Source organism: Panthera tigris, chromosome E2 (assembly GCF_018350195.1).
Source record: "Panthera tigris isolate Pti1 chromosome E2, P.tigris_Pti1_mat1.1, whole genome shotgun sequence".
In the NCBI taxonomy this organism is placed as follows: domain Eukaryota; kingdom Metazoa; phylum Chordata; class Mammalia; order Carnivora; family Felidae; genus Panthera; species Panthera tigris.
In genome coordinates, this window is record NC_056674.1 from 49,105,827 (window position 1) to 49,122,279 (window position 16,453).

The 16,453-nt window shown below is 44.1% G+C and overlaps 1 protein-coding gene across 8 annotated transcripts in view; it reads right to left on the minus strand.

Moving 5' to 3' along the window:
- WDR59 (WD repeat domain 59) overlaps nucleotides 1–16,453 on the minus strand; it is an 85,290-nt gene that overhangs the window by 8,662 nt on the left and 60,175 nt on the right. For 6 of the 8 annotated variants that reach the window (XM_042968395.1, XM_042968397.1, XM_007083356.2 and 3 more), the window contains 7 exons: nucleotides 16,136–16,289; nucleotides 12,518–12,574; nucleotides 6,912–7,045; nucleotides 5,708–5,789; nucleotides 2,182–2,294; nucleotides 672–822; nucleotides 504–576 (listed from right to left, as the gene is read on the minus strand). In XM_042968395.1, coding sequence (XP_042824329.1) covers nucleotides 504–576; nucleotides 672–822; nucleotides 2,182–2,294; nucleotides 5,708–5,789; nucleotides 6,912–7,045; nucleotides 12,518–12,574; nucleotides 16,136–16,289 — 764 coding nt within the window. Of the gene's footprint in view, nucleotides 1–503; nucleotides 577–671; nucleotides 823–2,181; nucleotides 2,295–5,707; nucleotides 5,790–6,911; nucleotides 7,096–12,517; nucleotides 12,575–16,135; nucleotides 16,290–16,453 lie in introns of those variants that run through there. The other 2 variants (XM_007083357.2, XM_042968398.1) reach the window with 2 other exon arrangements.

Below are 16,453 nucleotides of genomic sequence, written 5' to 3' on the forward strand. Positions count from 1 at the left end.
AGACGATTTTTAAAAAGAAATTGCAAAAATCCGTAAACCACAAATACACTTATTCATTAAATAGGTCTTTATGGCCAGCCAGAATCAGGCTCATCTTTACTTCTCCACGTTGAAAACAGTGCGTGGGAAGAGGCGGATAACAGAAGTGGCAGATGACGGGGGCAGGCGGGGGGGTGGGGTGGGAGGGGGAGGGTGCCATGAAGGAGAAAGGATGAGGGTTGGGTTTACGGGGTGAGCACAAAGAAGTCCCACTGTCAGTTTTGCAAAGTTCTACGTTGGAAAGCAACCCAGCAAGGCACACAGGCAGACCGGAAACTGGCCTGTTCAAACATGAAAGCCCAGGCCTTGCTGACTACAGCATCCCCATCATAGGAAATTGGAAGAGAAATGAGAAACAAGGAAAAAATGGAGCATATCCATCAACCGAAGTTTACACATCAACGACTCGCACACAGCTTCAGAGCACTAGAAATCCAGCGTGGCCAAGTCAGCTCCATACCAACCTATGTTCCAGCCACCAGTGTTGAGCCCTGGGTCCGACATGCTGGAGCAGGAGCCCGAGGAAGTAAAGCTAGGCTGAAGGACAGACAGGCGCGGCGTCAGAACACGCTGCCCTGTGAATGCTTCCCTCTCGGAGAAGTCAGACACAGAGCAGAAGGCCACAAGCTTACATATCGGCTGTGGGACACCACGAGGTTAGAGGACCGGCCGGGAAAGGGTCCGAAGGGGTTTGGTATTCCCTGAGGCCGAGACTGGGCTTCAAACACACTGCACAGCATGGCCAGTGTCTGGACGTCCCGGAGTCGGCAGTAATGAGCCAACCTGGAAGAAGATGACAGAAAAAAAGTCAAGAGAAGAGACAGAGGAAGGGTAACTGTCACAGTTTACGGCAGGTTGCTGCCATAGGGATGAGAGGGAAGGTTCTTAATTCTGCCTCACAAACCCCTGTCGGGAACCAGGGTTTTCTACAGATCTAGCTGCTTGATTAGAATCTGGCTAAATTTGTTTTGGAAAAGAATATATCCAAGTATTACAAATGACCCGGGTAACCCATTCAAAAGTTTCTGGTTGGCATCCAGGCATGGCTCAGACTTGAATGTAGCTTCTCCAAGAACTAAGGGGACTAAACTAACATCTGAATGAGGCCATGCATGTGCTCTCAGTCTCTCCAACTCCAAGAAGAATCCCACTGCTTTCTGGGGGTCTCTACACACTTCACTCGTGGAACCAAAAGCTGCGTGAAGGTGCTCAGAACACTGTACAACCACCACGGTATGGCGAGCTGGCGACAGACTCAAAGGTGGAATTATGAGCATGAGCTATTAAATAAGAACAACAAGGAATATTTTTACCTTTTAGGTACTCACATCCTCTTTGCTCCTTTTAGGACTACTATGCTAGGATGTGAGGTAGGGATCGGGGCAACGTGGCCTTTGTGATAGAATGATATTGATACTTTCCTACCAAGTAATGTCTAACATTTCTTAAGGTGTTTTCACACTATCTTATTTGAGCCTTCTGTGATGTGGACAGAACAACTGTTATCATCCCTGCATGACCATGAGGCAACTGAAGCTTGAGGACAGGTCCGAGGTCTGGCCTCAACAAGTAAGTAAAGAAATCCTCCACCAGAGGAATTAGAGCTTCTCTGTCTTTCTATCCAGACCTGAGCCAAACTGTTATGAAGGTTCAAGTGGTTTTATCTGGTAAATCATTTTGCACATTGTATTTCCAGCTTGCCACATCCCAATGCAACAATCAAACACAAATTCAGTGTTGCCATAAATTGCCTAATAGGGTGAAAACATCATTGCCCTTGGAAAATGTGTAAGCCAATGTGGCATTAGAGTCTCCGCTCTTGGGGGCAAAGCTCTACAGCACCCAAGATATTTACCATCTGAAGAGTTCAAATTCTTCTATTCAGACTGATGTTACTTATAGACTAAAGCATAAATCTCTAAAGGACGCATGAGTCTCCAATCTTTGTCGTAAATGACAAAAACTGTATAGTTCCTTCTGTTATAAGAAGTTAGTTCTGCACAGAAATTATTATAGCACTAACGGGAAAGATCTCACTTCTTCCTCCCGTTCTTCAGACTTCTTCGATGATAACAATGAAAAGTGTGTACAGACCTAAAATTTACATCACTCGTTTCCTCCCTTTTAGCTCTCTAAACCTACAAGGATTCCAGCAGCTGTCGCCCGAATGGATGTCGAGCCCAGGGCGTTTCCAAATCTGGGTCAGACTTCGGGCCAAGGCAAAGATCTGTAGCGACTGTAGCCAGCGACCAAACCTGGACAGATCAAAGAGAAACATTCAAAGTCAGACTGGGGACGAGAGGACCAGGAAGCATGAAAGAACCCCACCTATCCTAAAGCCTTGCTGCTCTGAGGGCAGTAAAACCTGGGAATATCAGGCCCCATTCCAGACATACTGACTCAAAATTCGCATTTTAACAAGATGCTCAGGGGACTGCACCGCTCAAGAAACACTAGTCTTAAAAACTTCTATCAAGCAGGATCACTTGGGTGGCCCAGTCAGTTAAGTCAGACACTTGATTTCAGCTCAGGTCTTGATATCATGGTTTGTGAGTGTTCCTGAGTGTTTGTGAGTTTGGGCCCCATGTCAGGCTCAGTGCTGCCAGCTTGGAGCCTGCTTGGGATTCTCTGGCTCCCTCGCTCTCTGCCCCTCCCCCACTCGTGCACAAGCACACGCACATGCTCTCTCTCTCTCTCTCTCTCTCTCTCTCAAAAATTAATAAATAAATAAATATTTTAAAAGCCTTTTATTAAGTATACTTCAGAGGAATGACACTGTGCATTAACTTCAATGGGTTGTCTATTTAACCACGAACTCATGTGACTTCTGCTGCTGCTTCATTAGTGAACAGGCAGAGGTGAAAAAATAGAATTCTGTATCACACTGCAGATCTGTCCTTTGCCCAAGTAACAGGAAGCTATGTTGCTTTCATTACAAAAGTTTCAGTATACTCACAAAGCTAAAGAAAAATAGGCCAGGACAAAATAGACTTGATTTTCTTTTTGTTGACATCAAATCTGAGGAATATCACCAAACCTGAAATCTCATAGGGCTTGGGGTCATCAAGCCAAAATGAATGTCCATTAAGTGTCTATTAAATCCAAGATTTAGCACATGCTTAATATTAAGAGCCTCCTTAAGAGGAATACTACTTTTGGGAAATCTTTCTTCTTAGTAGCAATACATCATTGTACGACCAGGGACTGGAAAACCCTGTACTAGACTCTGAGAAACCTGAAAGGAAGGAAATTTAGACTTTAATCAAAGAGTCTATAAGAAAAAAGAAGCAAATAAAAATACTGGAAAACAGGTAGAGAAATACATCAGATACGTAATAAAGCAATTAAATTAGCCCTTTCCTGAACATGGCACCGAAAGTGAAAAAAGAAGCCTCTGCCCCTCCCAAAGCTGAAGCCAAAGCAAAGGCTTTGAAGGCCAAGAAAGCAGTGCTGAAAGGCGTCCACGGTCACGAAAGAAGATCCGCACATCACCTACATTCCGATGGCCCAAGACACTGTGCCTCCAAAGGCAGCCCAAATATCCTCGAAAGAGCACCCCCAGGAGAAACAAGCTTGACACAAACAAGCTATGCCACCATCAAGTTCCCACCCCACCCCCACCCCGACTACCAGCATCAGCCATGAAGAAAATAGGAGACAACAACACACTTGTGTTCATTGTGGATGTCAAGGCCAACAAGCACCGATCAAACAGGCTGTGAAGAACCTCTATGACAATGATGTGGCCAAGGTCAACACTCTGATCAGCCCCGACGGAGAAAAGAAAGCATATGTTTGACTCCCGACTAGGATGCTTTGGACGTTGCCAACAAAATTGGGATTGCCAACAAAACTGACTTCAGCTGGCTAAATCTAAATTTTTTCACCAAAATAAATAAAAAAATAAGTAATAAATTAAGTGGTACCAGTGTACTTAATGCACACAAGTACTGATTCAGGCAAGAAACTTGAGGTTGGTTAAGCATCTGACTTTGGCTCAGGTCGAGGAAATTGAGGCTCAGATTAGGTGGCTACCCCGGATCACACAACAAAAAAAGTGAGAGCCTAGGTTTAAACCCGGGTCTGTCTGAACCCAAGGGAAGGGTCTTTCAAGTTCACGCAGACTAGCCTGACCTTCCAAATCAACTCCCAGAAAAATACTGAAAACTTCCACAAAATAAAACAAAAATACCTTAGGAAGTAGTTTTTTCGCAGAGAATGATTTTTCACAACACGAACTGTGGGTGTGCCTTAGGACTGACTGCATCTGCTAACCTCACCGATCCTATGATACAATTAACCTTCCAGTTTTCATTTTACAAAGACACACAGAGGCTGACCGAGTCCGAACTACTTTACCCAGGGCTATCCCATGAGGAGCAGAGTTGAAACTTCACCTCCCGGGATAAATTCCACAATGTTTCTACTACTTTCTTGTGCCTTTTTAGCGTACACAGACCCTGAGATGGCTAAGTCCTTAGAGAAGCAGATTCAATCTAGGACCCTCAACCTCACTTAAAAGGGTTTGGGGGGTGGAGACCGGACAGTGTTTATGAGAAGACAAAAGGAAATCTTAAGGATTTTTTAATCAGATAAAAATCATGGGAAGGCCTTAGCTCTGGGCCAGTGGGAGAGTTATGAGGGAAAAACTGAGCTGAGAGGGGTTTCACTGCCCAATCACACGCTCACACTACAAAATAAAGGGCACAGGAGAGACAGAGCGGACTAGTGGTTGCCCAGGCTTGGGTGGGGAAGAGGGGACTGACAGGAGACACAGCCAAGTAGGGTGGTTTATGGCAGTGTTCTAGTTCTTTTTTTTTTTTCAAAAATTTTTCTTTAATGTTTGTTTATTTTTGAAAGAGAGAGAGTGGGGGAGGGGCAGAGAAAGGAGGACAGAGGATTTGAAGTGGGTTCTGTGCTGACAGCAAAGAGCCCCCCCGATATGGGGCTCAAACTCAAGAAACCATGAGATCGTGACCTGAGCCAAAGTCGGACCTTAACCAACAAAGCCACCAGGCGCCCCTACGGCAGTGTTCTGAAACCCTTGTGATCATGGTTGCAAAACTGTGAATATGCTAAAAGCCACTGAACGGTACGTTTTAAATGAGTGAATCACATGATATATGGACTATATCTCGATAAAGCTATTAAGAAAAATAGGAGCAGCTCGCTTTAATATACTGATGTGTTCCTGCAAGGATGAAGGGAATTAACATTTTTGCTCGATTACATCATATTTTATTTTACGTCGTATTTTAAAACAGAAACATGTTTCCACCTAAAGGAATGCTTTGGTAGACTTTTTCTGAAACAAAGCATTTTTAAAAGTATAAAAACCCCAACAAAACGGAATTAAGGGCGCAAATGGCAAGGGTATAGATACCCACATTTAGATGTATAACAATCACCATGGTACCAGAACAGAAAAGAAATGTAATAAAAAATTCTCAGTATGTGAGCTTTAGGATCTTCTCAACTAAGCACTAATGAGAAAAATACCCAAAGGATTTAAAAAGCTGCTCTTGCCCTGATGTTTATCAAAGAAAATGGGAGAGGGATTACAAAATAGGAGGCCCCGCTTGAAATGTCATTAAACCACAACCATACAGTGACAACAACCTGCTCAAAAAGGAAAATCCAGATTGCCATCAGAAGGGATGCACAATACCTGGACAAGGTCCTTCCTTCCTACGAGCAAGGCCGAAGTGGCATTCTTCTGACATGTTTCTTGAATATCATTCACATTCAATCTGAAATTTAAAAAAAGAGTTAAGAAGTTTTTTTTTAGTCTAACTTCCTGAACCAATTACCCCCAGACTAACAGACAGACAAAAAGGTGCCTCTTCAGTTGTCACCCAAAATGTCTTATCTGTGTGGGCCTTCCGCTTCTCCCTTGCTACATGATATGGAGAAAAAGCTTACCTACAGCTCATATGAGGCCGTGGGTTCCCGCCTGGGGAAGGTGAAATTGCTCGCCTCTCTAAAGTCAGGACAGGAGGACAGCCTCAAATGTCAACTTGGCAACCAGCCCTTCTACGGATTTCCCAGGCTTCAGGGTTGAATAAAAATGGATTTAAATACGTGTAACACTGAGGTGTCTAACACAAAGAGTGGTGTGCTGTGTATATGTTACAAAATAAACTTTTTGCTATGTATGCAGGTTCGAGAAAAAGAGTGGCCACAGGCCAGCCTCTGTATGCCTGCTACTAGCCTCCCAACTCTCTTCAAGCAAAATGGCTCTGCTTTTAACGGTTTTGCATACTGGCACAGAAAGCAGAATTCTGAGGCCGTTCCCAAGATTTCGGCCTCCTGCTCTACACATCTTCTATGATATCCCGTGCCTTTAATCGTGGGTGAGACCAGTGGATGTTGATGGGCGATGACACCCAAGATTAGGTTATTAATCAGTCCACTTTGAATGCGTCAAAAGGGAGATTATCTTAGGTGGGCCTGACCTAATCAGGTGAGACCTTAGAAAGAAGGTGAGGCGTCCTGTCCTGGTCTCAGAGAAGATGAAAACCATCAAGTTCTACGGCTTCAAGGAACTGAATTCTGCTAAACTCCTGAATGAACTTGGAAGAGGACTCTGAACATTGGATAAGACCACCACCTGGCCACCTCCAGATTTCAGCCTGGTGAGATCTGAGCAAGAACCTAGCTAGGCCATGCTCAGACTCCTGACCCATAGAAACTGAGACAATAAATGTGTGTTGTTTGAAGCCGCTAAGTTTCTGGTACCTCCTTATGCAGCAATAGAAAGCTGGTACACCGGTCTTCTAAAACTGCTTTTGAAGAAAGGGTTCCGATACTTAAAAACAAGCAAACGAACACAACTTTGATTGTGATGACTGTCATAAGCAGGGCGCACTTACATGTACAGTTCTCCCAGTGACTTGTGAACAGGAAGAAGGCACGCAGTGTCCTGGATGATAACCTTCCCAGCAGCCTTGATGGGTCGATTGCCGGAGTCCGATCCCTCACGCTTGCTTTTCCATCTCCTGGATTTCTGGGGGAGATGACGAGATATAACTAACAGGGACTTGGACAAATGGAAACCTACGGTTGCAGAGCACATCAGAGTTGGGTCATTGGTTATTTGCAGAGGCTTTGCATTACATCATGCCCACAATTATATGAATCAGCATCTGTAGGAAATAAAAGGATGGCAAAGGGCATTGAGCTCTTGGTCCAAAATCCTAACAGGAAAATAAGCACCCTACCGCAATGCTACATACATTCTGCAGGTGCCCAAAAACAGACGCCTTGAATTTAGAATTTAAAAAAACAACGAAAAAAACCCCAAAAAACAAGAAGAAGAAAGAAAGAAAGAAAGAAAGAAAGAAAGAAAGAAAGAAAGAAAGAACGAACAGCAGGTAAATAAGTTAGTAAAGACCACAAAAATGTGGGGGAAGAGCAACTTTCAAGGTTGGGATCAGCCTTAGATTCAAAGTTCTTGCTTGAAACTAACCAAAGGTTTTCTTCTTCTCAGACAGCTTTAACAGGATTTGCTGAGAATTTAATTCACACACAGCGGTGTGGGCTCTGCAAACCTTAATCTGTGGCAGGCAGACAGAGAAACATAGCAGCTCAAGAGAATTACCAGGTTTTTCCTAGCAGATTTGAATTATTTCTAAAAGTGATCATTTTAGAATGTCAAAAATAGCTGAGCAGAGGGACCTGGGTAATGGATGTGGATGATCATGAGCAACTGTCCTGTCTCCCCAGAGCCTCACCTACAAAGGAGCCTGTATGTGGGAAACGAGAGATGTCCTGGAAAAGGAGAATTATCAGTGTAGCCTCATCTGGTACATTCAAAATGACAACCAGCCAAGGGAGCAATATTCTATCTCATTTTATTGCTGAAGTTAAAAAAGGGGGCCACCAGAGTGACTCAACTCAGGGGGGAAGTGACATACTTATTAATTAACAAAGTTGCTAGCGAAAGAGTCTGCAAACTGGAGTCAGAAAACCAAGGTGTGCTGGTCTTATTACGGCACGGCTGGCTCACCGTGACCCTGGCTGAGCTACTCACTGGCTGTGAGTTTAGTCTCATGTCGCTCTCTGTGCTCACTGGTAACTGTCTTAGGATGAGCTCCGTTCCAATCTTGCAAGATTAATAAGGGCACAATGAAAAGGTGAGAGTGCGAACTGAAAACGTGCAATTAAAAAATACGCAACGATTATGAACGTCTATAAGCCCACGGGAATTTAGATTAAATCATTACTTAGATTACTCACAAATAATTCATTTTCCACAAGTGATTTTTATACAATCACTCTTCCATTCCTTAGTCACGGTCTGCATTTAGTTGCTTCTGACCAGTGATGTCCCCTCTAATCCCCAAAGGTGCCCAATGCAGGTAACTTCCTATTGGCTCAGTAAGTGTATGGAACCTCTTAGATCCAGGACACCTGGACTTGGTTCACGGCAGGTAAACGAAGTTTAGCTGAAGTCTCTGAATTATTTATCATAATTTGTAAATATATATTGCTACATTATCAATTTGGGACCTTAAGCCATTTGATCGTTGGAAGTAATTTAGTTACCACGTGTTCTTTATTCGTACACATTGCTATTTACCAATACATCAGGAAGCCTCATCGATTACTGCATAGCAGCCCTTCAGTTCTCTACCAGCCCTGGCTATTTTCTAAAGAATTATGTATATATTCATGAAAACACTAGTCTTTTACCCACAAATAACATGATGTGGATGCAAGTAAGGGGAGAAGGTGCTAAAGAGCAAACAACCTGTCAGCATGGGCTGGAGGCAGGCAATGTTAACTGACACAAGACGGAGGTCGTCACACATGCATGAGATACTTCGATGTGACCGGTTTTAGGGAGGGCAGTTTCGTGTACATCTACAGGGCAGTGACGGGAACAGCACAGTGTGGTTAACTGAACAGGGAGGGTGTAAGTACACAGACTTTTTCATCCAGGTTTCCAGGAGTTTAAAAATCCCAGGAAACAACACCCGAGTAGGTCTCCCATAATTGGTCATCTCAGATGAGACTTAGGGGACTGGGTTGAAAAAGTAGGAAAGAAATAAAAGAAAAGACCTACAGTAAGAAGATTCCACCTGGAATGGAATATGATCCACCTCACGGGTTTTCTGGGTTGGGTGGGAGGCTTCTCAAATACTGTTCCAGGCAGACACTCTGGCTCCTTATTACAAAGAGAAAACGAGCAGCACTTGGACAGTTGAGCACTTCAATGTAGCTCCATTTAACTCAACAGTGGAAATAAAAGGAGGCCTCACGAGGGATGGGGTCTACTAGCTCTCAGACCACACTGCAAACCTCAATTTCTGGCCTTTTGAAGCGAACCTAATGAAAGCAAAATACTAAGGTCCGTGTGCCCAAACTGGTTCCTCTGCATGCAGACCAGCTCATGTAAACATGTTTTTCCTCGCGGACTTGAGTTATTTCTGAAAGCGATCACTTTGGAATGTCAAGAATAAATACTTGAGCACAGGGACCCGGATAATGGACGTGGAAAATCATGAGCAAGTGTCCTATTTTCCCCACAGCCTTAACTCCAAACGGCTGTGGAGCAGCCAGGACACGGGCAGTGAGAGATGCCCTTGACACAGTCCAAACGTGTAAATGTTTGACACAGGATTGAAAGATGTGTCTGTCATTACGAACATCAGCTGCTGCTTTGGGCCGTTCACCCTCCGCGAGTGTAGGCGTCACACGGCTCTCCGGCAGAGCGGGCGTTGCCTCCACCTCACAAACGAGGATGTGAGGCCATGCAGAGCTGGGATTTGAACACAGGCTGTCAAGCTGCTAAGCCCATACCTGTTAACTCGTTTTTGAGCGCAGGATTTCAGATTAAAAAAGAAAAAAAAAAAAAAGGCCTAAGCCGAAGCTACCTGTTAATACGTAAGCAGTGTGGTCCATTTTTAAATGGAATCACTTCTGCATGTGAGGAGATCAACATCTGACTGCAGTGAGGCCTCCCTGACACACCAGCCTCTACGATTACTTCTCATTTCACTTCTCCGCCAAGTACCACGAGCACGTTCCGCTGAGCCAGAGCAGCACGTTGAACACCGGCCGAGACACGCGGCGGCCAAAGCTACTGGCTTCACGTGGAGCACACCAGGCTCGGGCCCAGATGCTGTATTTCAGGCCAGGCTCCAGAGCCGCAGCCTCAGTCTGTTTAGTCTCCTTTTGGGATGCGTTAAAGGGCGGGCACGTTCAGAGAGAAGAGAAGTGAGTCCAAAGAGATGCTTTGCCCCTGCCCGTCTGCGGTCCCTGGTTATGGAGACTGGCGGAAACCAACCCATGGGAGTCATCAAAAAGTACTGGGAGAAAAGGAAAAGACAGTGGTCTTGGACCACTTGCTGCCATTATCCTTCACTGAATGATAGAAATCACAGTCTGTATTTCCTGGAACTTCCTTGTCAACTTCTGGAGACACCAGGCTTCTAGGTGTTTCTCTGATGTAGAGATGACGTTTTGTGGAAACTCACGAAGCTGCCTTTGAGCCTGTAACAGAAGGAGGTTCGCCACCACTGGATCTCCCTCACCAGAGCTGCCACCAAGAATCAAACTGTAAGGCAATTGTGGGACAGCGCTACTCAGTCATTGAATCCAGCAAGGAATAACTGCAAAACATTATCGAAATCTATAAGGGGTCAGAAAAGTTTTGTGTTTTCTATATATTGGTTGGTGGTTTTTAGGTATGAACTATTTCCCCTTCAGCCTAGAGGGGCCCTCGGTACTCAGTCTAGTGGCCAAATATTCTGGGGATGCAATTATAACAAGGCTGCCTAAATGAAGACATGCTCAGTCTCAAATAAGAGGTTGGGCTACGCGTCCTTGCTGCTTCCTAACGAGCACGGACAACTTTCCTGCAGCAAGAAAGGGTTCCCATCCCATCTACTCCTCCCCGAGACTTCTTCTTCCCTTCCATCTTGCTGGCGATTTTAGGAATCTCTCGTCTGTGCAACTGTCAGCTGATGACACACGAGGCTGACATGGGGCTGAACTTTCCAGGGGAGAGGAGGGCACTTTGGCATGAAAGCCCCTTAAGCCTCCTGCGCTGCCGCAGTCCCACTCTGACGGGCTTACATCTGGATACTTTTCTGTGCAAGGATCAGTACCTGTGGGAGGCCAAGGGCCCCGCACTTCTCTTAGGTCTTCTCAATGCCCCATCAGTAGAAAATGCCCCCTTCCCCACAGATTTCATAAGCAGGGATTGAGGGAAGAGAGACACAACAAGACAGACAATTATCACATGATGAGCACCGGGATGCTCCTCTGAACATACCAAGAAGGCGTTCATGGGATCATAGGAAAGAGGACAGGGAGGAAAGGACCGGGGGAGGGGGGAGGCATTGGTGCGAATAGCACTGAATGACAACCAATATAGCCAGCTTGCGACTGTACCACCAGTGTTACTGCTACAACCGGAGGCGACATCAATGCCAATAAATGGGTTAAATGTAAAAACAGCCCAAGAATAAGCCACCAACTGCTTCGCAGCAACCCCACCAACAATGCATAATCAGCAGAGTGGGCAGTGAGTCAAAATGAGTTCCTATTTCAATAGCAGCAGGAGCAGAGACTTCTGGAAAATCAGTGGAAATTCCACAGTCGGGTTGGCTGGGACAGGCTTTTGGAGGAAAGGTGGCCACGTTGGCGGCTCCGCCTCCAAGGTGTCGGCAGCAGTGGCACCTGAGAATCAGGGCTCCTGATTTCAACTGGTTTTGATATGAAAAGGCTATAGGACTGTTCCCCTAAATATTTTGTAGACCCAGTGAAATTTACACAAAAGCCACAAGGCTGCCCTACACAGCCTGAGGCCACCTTGGCACTACTGAAACATGGAGGGGGTGGGAGAGGAAGACAGAAGAGGGGGATGGCCAATAGGAATGAGTAAGAAGGAAAGAAAAGGAAGAGAGATGTCCACAGCAGAGGTTTTGTTGCAATGCAAAATACTGATGGTAAGGAAAAAATTTGTTCCAGAGAGTTCCCGAAGGATTAAAAACTAGCTTATGCATCATGCCAATGAAGCAGGTGAGCACTTCCCTCTTTGAACTAGACTAAGACGATAAAAACAGAGAGACAAAATGGTGGAAGCCTCTTATATCTTCCTCTGCTTCACCCCATGCCAAAGGTAGGCTTTTGAAAGCTCCAGGAAATTATACAAATACTCCAAATGAAATCAGGTGAGCTAAAGGCTTACAGATGGGGTTCTTTCCAAGAAACCCAGTGTTTGGCTTCATTTTCAAAGAAGTCCATTCACAATCCTTAATGATACCAGTACTCATCCATTTGAAACTGGATGAAAAAAAGAGGAAGCCCTCGGCACTTGACTCCCAAGAGTGAAAAATTTATTGTGCTGGTCCTGAAAACCAGCCAGCCTGTCATTCAGGTTCCTCAAAGCCAGGCAGGTGGCATTTTATTCTTGGGCCTTTGGGCAGACAGGATTAGTCAAGGAGAGCATTTGCACAGCGCACAGTACCGGGAAGTCGTTAATTGCTTGTATGGACCAACGTCGCCGGGCAGAGCGAGGAGACATCTGTGCGTGAAAACGTTACACCCAGGAGGAGGGAAGAAAAACACCAAGAAAATTAAAAGGGAAAAATATAGAATAAAATGAAAGCTTCCCACATATTTGATGGATTAAAAGGTACCACAATATACTGCAAAATCAGGTTTGCATGACTAAAAATCTGAACCTAACCACAGCAATATTTGGAGATTCCCTCACCTCCCTCCAGACCCACTGCACTCCAAACCCAGCTTCAATGTCATAATTGTTTGGTTCCAAACACATTTCAAGATATTCAGGAGGCTGGCATCAATACAGCTCTGACAAGGTCAAGGTTTATAGTACTCTCATGAGGATTAAGATCGTAGGGCAAGCAGAGAAATAGGTAGAGGGTCTACTCTCCCCACCAAGAGCATACATTTGTGCGAGAAGATTCTCATTCCTAAAAATGAAGAAGTTCGTTGGTAGACTAACACCAAATTGTTTCTGATGTGTGGTTGGGGTGGGTGGGGCCAATGGGGGAAATTGGAAGCCTTGACCTTGGGGTTGCAGGACTATTTTCGGAGTGATACCATGGGGAGGCAAGAGCCCATGAGAAATGAAGGGAATGAGGGAGCAAAGCTGAAAAGCTGCTGTCCCGGGGGCACGTGCTAACAACATGCGCATCAGTGTGAAACTGGGGCTGAAAAGCACTGTTTATGGGAAATCAGAAATTATCCTATTAACTTCAAGACCTCCTCAGTTATTTACACTAGAGCTATTTTAGTAACATAAACTGAAGCATGGGTGGAGGTTGCAAAATGTAAAAATGTTTATAGGCCAATGCCTAATGTTTATCCCAAGTTCCAGGTCTTCTGAATTGCCCTAGGAATAAACAATATTTCACCAACTATTAATAGGTGGTCCAGTTACCAAATGAACGTTAGCATCTCTCCGGACTTTCTAACTTCCTATGAAATTTGATAGTTGTTGCTGGGTTTTTTTTAGGTCTCTCACATTTTAAAATATTTAGGAGAGAACCTTGGAATTTCATCTGGAGAACATTTGGGTAAATATGATAATATGACCTAAGTAGGGCAGGTTAAAAACACACCAAAAAACAAGACAAACGAACAGAAAATCCCCAAAGACTCCATAAAGATTCTTATAATCTCCAAAATACTCTATAATTCCTACACTGCTATACTTTAACATGGTCATATTTTTTTCCTTTATTCTTACTCATTTATAGACCTCAGGGGTAGAGATCTAAAAGAGAATAAAAATATGTAGGAGAAAAATTGGGGCTGAAAATAAAGACTTCAGCACAGAGAAATTTAGTGATCTGGAATCATTTCGAGAACAAAAGTAATAAAAGTGGTATTATTTGACATGTCAAACTAGATACCTGAGGATAAGAAAATACTCCTTGAGGGATAAAACCATATTGACCTCTAACAGGAAGGAAGATGGCCTATATAAGATATCATGGCTGGGTTGCCGTATTTCATTTCCCTAACTCCCCCACCCCGCCCTCTGCCCCGTGTAAATGGGATGAACGTGAACAAGGTTTAAGGAGAGATGAATTTATTTCAGATTCATCACAAAATGACTCACTCACTTAACTACTTTATACAGCTGAACCACATGAAACTTTTTTCTGAGATTAAAAATGGTCAAATATCAGTAATTTCATAGGATGTCACCTAATGACTACTATCTATCTGTCACCCACTGAAATGTGCCTCCCTCCCCCAGGGCTTCTAGAGTTCTTATAATGTTCTACTTCTTGGCCTGGGTGTTGTTAGTTCACTGAGTTACTGCTAATGATTTGTGAACTGTTCTGTACGTATATTATACAGAAATACAAAAGTTTCAAATAAAATTATAATAAAAGTGTCTGCTCCCCTTTTATGTGGTCACTATCTCAAATAAAACTTAAAGACCATTTGCCCTAGGTCATCCTAAGGGACTATAAGAGCCCATTTTCTGTGGAGAAGCTGTACACCGGGAATCATCCCAAAATGAAGGATCACAGTCCTCACCCTCCTCCCCAGCAGATCCTACCTGATACAAGGGAATTATCTATGTGCCTTTGGTCCCTCTTTGTGATTGTGGTATTTATAGTAAAAGAGGCCAGACCGTGAAAAACACGGGCATAAGGCTTTACAAATGTTTTTGCATTAGGAGAGGCCCCATGGCGGAAATGGAGTTATTTTGACTAGACGTGGCCTTTTTGCACTATCAGGGTCAAAAGTGCTAGTCAACCTACTTTCCCAATCCAAACCCAAGCATGAGTAACACATGACATGATTCAAAGGAGGACTGAGAACTCTCTTGGACTAAGAGATCTCCTCAAATGGGCCCTCACACTCAAGAAAATTCCCCCATTTACCCAACCAGGAGTCTGTTTGGCTATTATGTCAATAAAATGCCCTAGTTCTGACCATCTAGCCAGCTGACTGCTAGCTTGCTTGGAGGGAGTGGGGGGTGAAATCCTAAAAATTTTGAATGTAAAGGACTTATGGGGATATATGTGTTCTGAGACAGTCAGCAACGGCCAGAGGGGCACAGTTCCATCAGAGATGTGAAGAAGGGGACTACGGAAAGGCAACAAAAATACCACTGTCCCCATTCAAATGAGTGGTTTTGTCCAAGGTCGGTCCTATCTCAAGCATCAGCTCCTGCCGCTCGCTCATTTCAGTCACATACAAACTCTAAGACTAAACAAAGTCAGAGGTGGACAACTATCAGTGTGAACCAAGGTTAGACAATACAATGCAATCGAGGTGAAGACACCTCTAACACTTGCTGGAAATTGGGTTTTTATTTAAAATAATTCTATTTTTTAAAAAACACATTTCAATTAGAGTCAATCCATCATTTAGCCGGGGACAACAAAGAATTCCTAAGGACCGAGCTCTGCTTAAAACATCATTTCAGTTAAAAGCCAGTTTAAACCAGCCTCTCAATCTGACAACACAGGAAGAGTTCTTAGAAGCATTCCTACGCTCTGCCAACATTCTCTACACTGTCGTCACCAAAGGCTTCTGCTTCTGACAGCTTAATAGCTACATTAGGAACGATGAGTTCCTTAAGAACTCAGGAACACAGGACAGGCTCAGGTGATTTTGTATAAACTGACCATTCAGATGGGCATTTCAGTGGAGATTTAGTAAAAGCCTAAGATCTCTTAGAGATCAACTTTAACTTTTCACCACTATGAACTTCTAAATATATCGAGATCCCAAGCCTTCAGAAGCATCCCTAAATTTGTTGACAAACATCAGAATATGAAGGAAGATCTGTAGCTAAATTATGCTACCTGAAACAAGGGGAATCAAGCTTCGTAAATGGGGGTAACAAGGATAAGGTTAAATGGGGAGCGAAGAATATGGATTCTAAGAACCAACCCATCCCTCCACACACACAATTCACAGTAGTTAAAACCAACTGAAAGGAACGAAGCAAAGGTCTTTCTTGAACCAACTAATTTTGAAAGAGACTATAGGGGCATCGCTAACTTAGCTGCTGTGCAGAGTAGGCAGAGAGACAAAGAACGAAAATCTAGAAGGAATGAGAATCAGAGGCCATGCCTCTCCTGCTTACCCGCTCCTTGTAGTAGAAGGAGCTGATGGAGACCTGCTCTTTCTCACTTCGAGTGGGGCTCCCACTGTATAAACGAAGGTTCCCAGGGGCCTCTGTGCGGATCTTCATTGGCGCAATCAAGCCAGTATGATAAGCAGACAAGGCTGACAGAGACCTGTAGTTGAAAACAGAATTATCCATACTGGCTTCAGTCTTTCCTTATTTCCAAATACTGTTGCTCCTAAGCACATGATGAAACCAAGAGGAAAAGATGGGTAAAACGGGAAAAAAAGGAAACTCAACAAAAAGAACAAAACACGACTTTTGTCTGCAAAAGCA